Source organism: Tachyglossus aculeatus, chromosome 6, assembly GCF_015852505.1.
Source record: "Tachyglossus aculeatus isolate mTacAcu1 chromosome 6, mTacAcu1.pri, whole genome shotgun sequence".
Lineage (NCBI taxonomy): Eukaryota > Metazoa > Chordata > Mammalia > Monotremata > Tachyglossidae > Tachyglossus > Tachyglossus aculeatus.
Genome location: NC_052071.1, coordinates 40300191 through 40304843, shown reverse-complemented (window position 1 = coordinate 40304843; position 4653 = coordinate 40300191). Strand labels below are relative to the sequence as shown.

Sequence of the window (4653 nt, the reverse complement as noted above, 5' to 3'; positions counted from 1 at the left end):
GGATAATGGAGGGACTCAGAGTTAAATGGTTTGCCCGTGGTCCCAGTAATGAAAGGAATCACCAATATTCAACTGTGGAAAACCTGAGCCTCCCCCTCTCCCACCAGATCCCCAAACCCATGTCTGGTGGTTCTCTGCTCAGTATTTGCAAACAATTTCTGGAACTTCATTTGACCTGGGGCATCTGAAATTTTCTTAAAAAGACAAAGAGCCCTGCATATCCACATATGCCTTTCTGGAATGGTTTCTATCTGTAGGAGATTTAGGTTCAGACAAGGGGAAGGGGAAGCTTGGCCCAGCTGAACGTCTCCCTCAGAGGTTTCAGAGCTTGAGGCACGAGGCTGCAGGGATTATCAGGTCTCTGATCTGAGGATTTCTATGTTGTCCAAAGTGAAATAGCACCATGTTAGGGAACAGTGCTGATTCTGTGGGACCAGCTGGATAGAGCTGCTTAGAAATGAGAATGGGTTGAACAGAAGGATGCTTTACTCTTACTGAAGCCAAAGATGTTGAGTGATACTTATAGCTGAAATGAAATATTTCCTTCCAATAGGAAATTTGCCTCTCTGATCAATTGAGCTTTTAGAGTTTGAACCTTGTGTGATTTACAGTTTGCTTTTTTCCCCTTAAAAATAACCCAACTGGAAGATTTGTGAAGCAGGTTGGTAAGTGGATTCATATTTTCAACTGCATATTTAATTTCCGAATTAGGATGTGTTTGGAATCTATTCCAGAAATCTACTGTAATCAATGCCCCAAATATTCCATTCTCTAGGTGTTTGGGAGAAGCCTGCAGAAAATCTAGGGTTATCCCACTGTAAGCACCATATTTTCTTCTCAGTGAAGTCCTTGACACTAAGGATTTAACAGATACCATTTAAAAAAAGAAAAAAACAAAGTGGAAGGTGTACCTTTGTCACGGCTGAGCCCCGACAGGGAAAGATTACTGGCAGTCGGTTCTAGGGAAGATAAGGAGGGGTCCACCCTCTCAGGATGCTACTCCCTTGGGATGAAGTGAGAAGCATGATGAAAGGATTCCATTCTTATGGCCTGGGGGTTTTTTTGGTTGTTTGTTTTGGGTTGTCGTTTTTTTTTCATCAGCCATGAGGACCCAAGAGCAGATTGATAACCTGAAGAGCTAAAGGCATGAGAATGAGGTGAAGGTTAGGTGACAAGAAGATCTCCCCAGGAAAGTGGAAAATATGGCACTCAAGGTGAGGTGGGGGACAGATGTAGACTGGTATCTATGCTCGCTGAAGAATCACACTCTTTGCTGGCCCCTGAGAGAGCCAAGTTCAGTCACAGATGCATGGAGTCCTTGCTTTTGAGGAGTTTTCAGACTGTTTTCAGGAGAGGTTTCCTATTGGGGTAGATTTTCCCCCCCCAAATCAGGTACCAGAGGGCCTGCAGAAATGCCTCCTGTTTCCTCTGAGCATCTATCTCTCCACAGCTCAACTCCTTACAAGAACAGTTGGAGGGCTTCATGCAGCAGTGAAGGAGTGGGAGGGGCCCCGGCCTAGGCCTAGATGACTTCAGCGTTTTTCTCTCAGTTGGTGTAGTGGGTGTCCCTTGGACTGAAGTTGAGAGCAAATATGGCTGGGTTTACACTTGGTTGTCTCCCTGTCCCACCTTCACCACAAACCTACTCCAGATCCTCAAAGATTTAGAGACGCAGCGTGGCTCAGTGGAAAGAGCACAGGCTTGGGAGTCAGAGGTCAGGAGTTCTAATCCCGGCTCTGTCATTTGTCAGCTGTGTGATTTTGGGCAAGTCACTTAACTTCTCTGAGTCTCAGTTACCTCATATGTAAAATGAGGATTAAGACTGCGAGCCCCACTTGGGACAACCTGATCACCTTGTATCACCCAGTGCTTAGAATAGTGCTTTGCACATAGTAAGTGCTTAACAAATACCATTATTATTATTAAAGGGGGAAATCCCCAAATTCTTTGGACATGGTAAACCTGAGAGGGCTCACCCAAGAGATTATCTCTGAAATAAAATGTCACTGTTCTTATTGCTAGGCTGGTTCCTGGTATTTAGATCTGTGGATAACAATCCAGCCGCTCTGAGTTTCCCTTCTTTGGGGTCAGCTTCTCTAATCCCCCAAATCAGGGGAATTATACAATCTGCTCCTCCATCCTAGGGGGCTCCCCACAAGGGGAGAGTTGCCCCATCTTCCTATTTTCGAGAGAGCTCGGCCATTGGCCGTGAGACAGGTTCCAGCTCGGGAAGCCCCTAGTCTACGACTGATGATGATGACTGGGAATAGAAGAGAATTTTGAGGAAAACCAAAGAGGCAGAGGGAGGGGGCTAGTGGGATCCAGGGACAGGAGGTAGCCCTCAGTTACCTTGTTCTTTTCTGTCTTGCTGTAGGGCAATCTCTCCAACTCACTAGGTGTCTCTGCTTCTGCTAGGCCTCATGTTTCTGCTGCTCCGTGCTGAGTGAAAACACACGTAGACACACCAACCGTCCCCCTGTCCCCCCAGGCCCAACCCCTCCCTACCCCAGGAAGAATAACTAAAGTGGTATTTAAGCACTTACTGTGGGCAGAGCACTGTGTGCTAAGCACTTGGGAGCATTCGATCCAACAGAGTAGGCAGAATGTTCCCTGCCTACAATAAGTTTACATTCCAAAGTGGGAGAGAGACATTAATATAACTATATAATTTATCATTTAAGATATGTACATCATAATAATTGTATTTGATATGTGTTTATGGGCCAAGTAGTGTACTAAGCACTGGGGTTATCAAGTTAATCAAGTCACACACAGTCTCTGTCCCACATTGGGCTCACAATATAGGACAGAGAATAGGTATGGAATCCCCATTTTACAGACGAGGAAACTGAGGCACAGATTAATTAAGGGACTTGCCCAAGGTCCCACAGCAAGTGGGGGACCAGCATTATATGTCTTAGAATTCACACTGACAGCCTTCCTTGCTTGATTTTCTCTGCTGCCTTTCTAAATGCTCCTATCACATCCTTGTTTCTCAATGTATAAATGAGAGGGTTCATCATGGGGATCACTGTCCCATAAAATATTGAGATGATTTTTTCTTGGTCCTTACTGTCTTTGTTCTGAGGTTTGAGATAAATAGAGATGAGGGTCCCGTAGTAGATGGTCACCACAGTCAGGTGCGATCCACAGGTGGAGAAAGCTTTCCTCCTCCCATCTGTGGAGCGGATTTTCAAGATGGCCACCACGATCCGGATATAAGAGAGAAGGATGAACAGAAAGGGGAGGGACAAGAAGAAGATCGAGTTTATCAACATCAGGATCTCACTGACAGTGGTGTCTGAGCAGACCAGCTTTAAGACAGCTTCCACCTCACATACAAAATGGTTCACCACATTGTGACCTGCACAAAACCGAACTGGTATGGTGACCGAAGGAATTAGGGCCAGCAGGAAGCTACTTATCCACATGGCAGCGGCAATCTGGAAACAAGCCCTCATTGTCATGATCAGCGTGTAATGCAGGGGGTTTGATATGGCGACAAATCGGTCGTAAGCCATGATGGCCAGTAGGCAGGACTCGGTGATGCTCCAGAAGATGGATATTGTCATCTGGGTGAAGCAGTCATTGTAGGTGATAGTGGGGCAGTCTCTCAATAAGTTGACAAGGGACATAGGCACCATGGTGGTGGTGGAACACAGGTCAACAAAGGACAGATTGCAGAGGAAGAAATACATTGGGGTGTGAAGTCGAGGCTCTTTCCACACTACCATAATGATGAGGCTATTTCCCACAACGGTTCCCAGATAGAGATGGAGCAAGATACAGAAGAAAATGATTTGACTTTGGGGCTGATAGGAAAGTCCAACCAGGATGAATTCTGTGACCTCAGTGTCGTTGGTCCCTCTCAGTTTATTCATTTTTCTCCTGTCTGTGGAACCAAGACAAAGGAAAGAGAGCTTGAATTTTAGGAAGTACAACTTGAATGAGTTCTGACTCTAAGGGGGCTGGATGGGAATTACTTGGAGTGGTCCCCAGGATTCCTGGTCATTAGCCATCATCTGGCAAGGAGCAAATGGTATAATTTCCAGGAAGCTAACAACACAGAACTGTGTCTTCCTCAGAGCTGGTATCTGTGGATAGCCTGGTCTCTAGTCTGAGGTCATTAGCTCACTGAGGGCAGTTAAAATTAGGGTGGAATTAGCTTTTCTTGATCAGGAAAGGTAAGTGAGGTATCTGCTTTTTTGTAGTGGGCTGAACTGAAATTCTCACTACTCTTTCCTCCTGTTTTTATTTCCTTTCTTCCAATTGTGGAAATGAGCTGCTAGGAAATTGGTGCCTCTGGGTAGCCTTCAGGATTCAAAGTTCTGAAAGAAATTAATGCCAAAGAAGCACGAGAAGCAGCATGGCTCAGTGGAAAGAGCATGGGCTTGGGAGCCAGAGGTCATGGGTTCTAATCCCAACTCTGCCACTTGTCACCTGTGTGACTCTGGGCAATTCAGTTAGCTTCTCTTTGCCTCAGTTACCTCATCTGTAAAATGGGGATTGAAACTTTGAGTCCCACGTGGGACAACCTGATTACCTTGTATCCCCCCCCAGCACTTAGAACAGTGCTTCTCACATAGTAAGCGCGTAACAAATGCCATCATCATCATCATTGTCATCATCATCAAAGATGTTAGCTTAATTTAG

At 45.5% G+C, this 4653-nt stretch overlaps 1 protein-coding gene across 1 annotated transcript; it reads right to left on the bottom strand.

Moving 5' to 3' along the window:
- Positions 1-2924: 2924 nt before the first annotated feature.
- LOC119929585 (olfactory receptor 13H1-like) lies at positions 2925-3881 on the bottom strand. The gene has a single exon (XM_038747757.1). The coding sequence runs from the start codon at positions 3879-3881 to the stop codon at positions 2925-2927; it is 957 nt and encodes a 318-aa protein (XP_038603685.1).
- Positions 3882-4653: the final 772 nt, after the last annotated feature.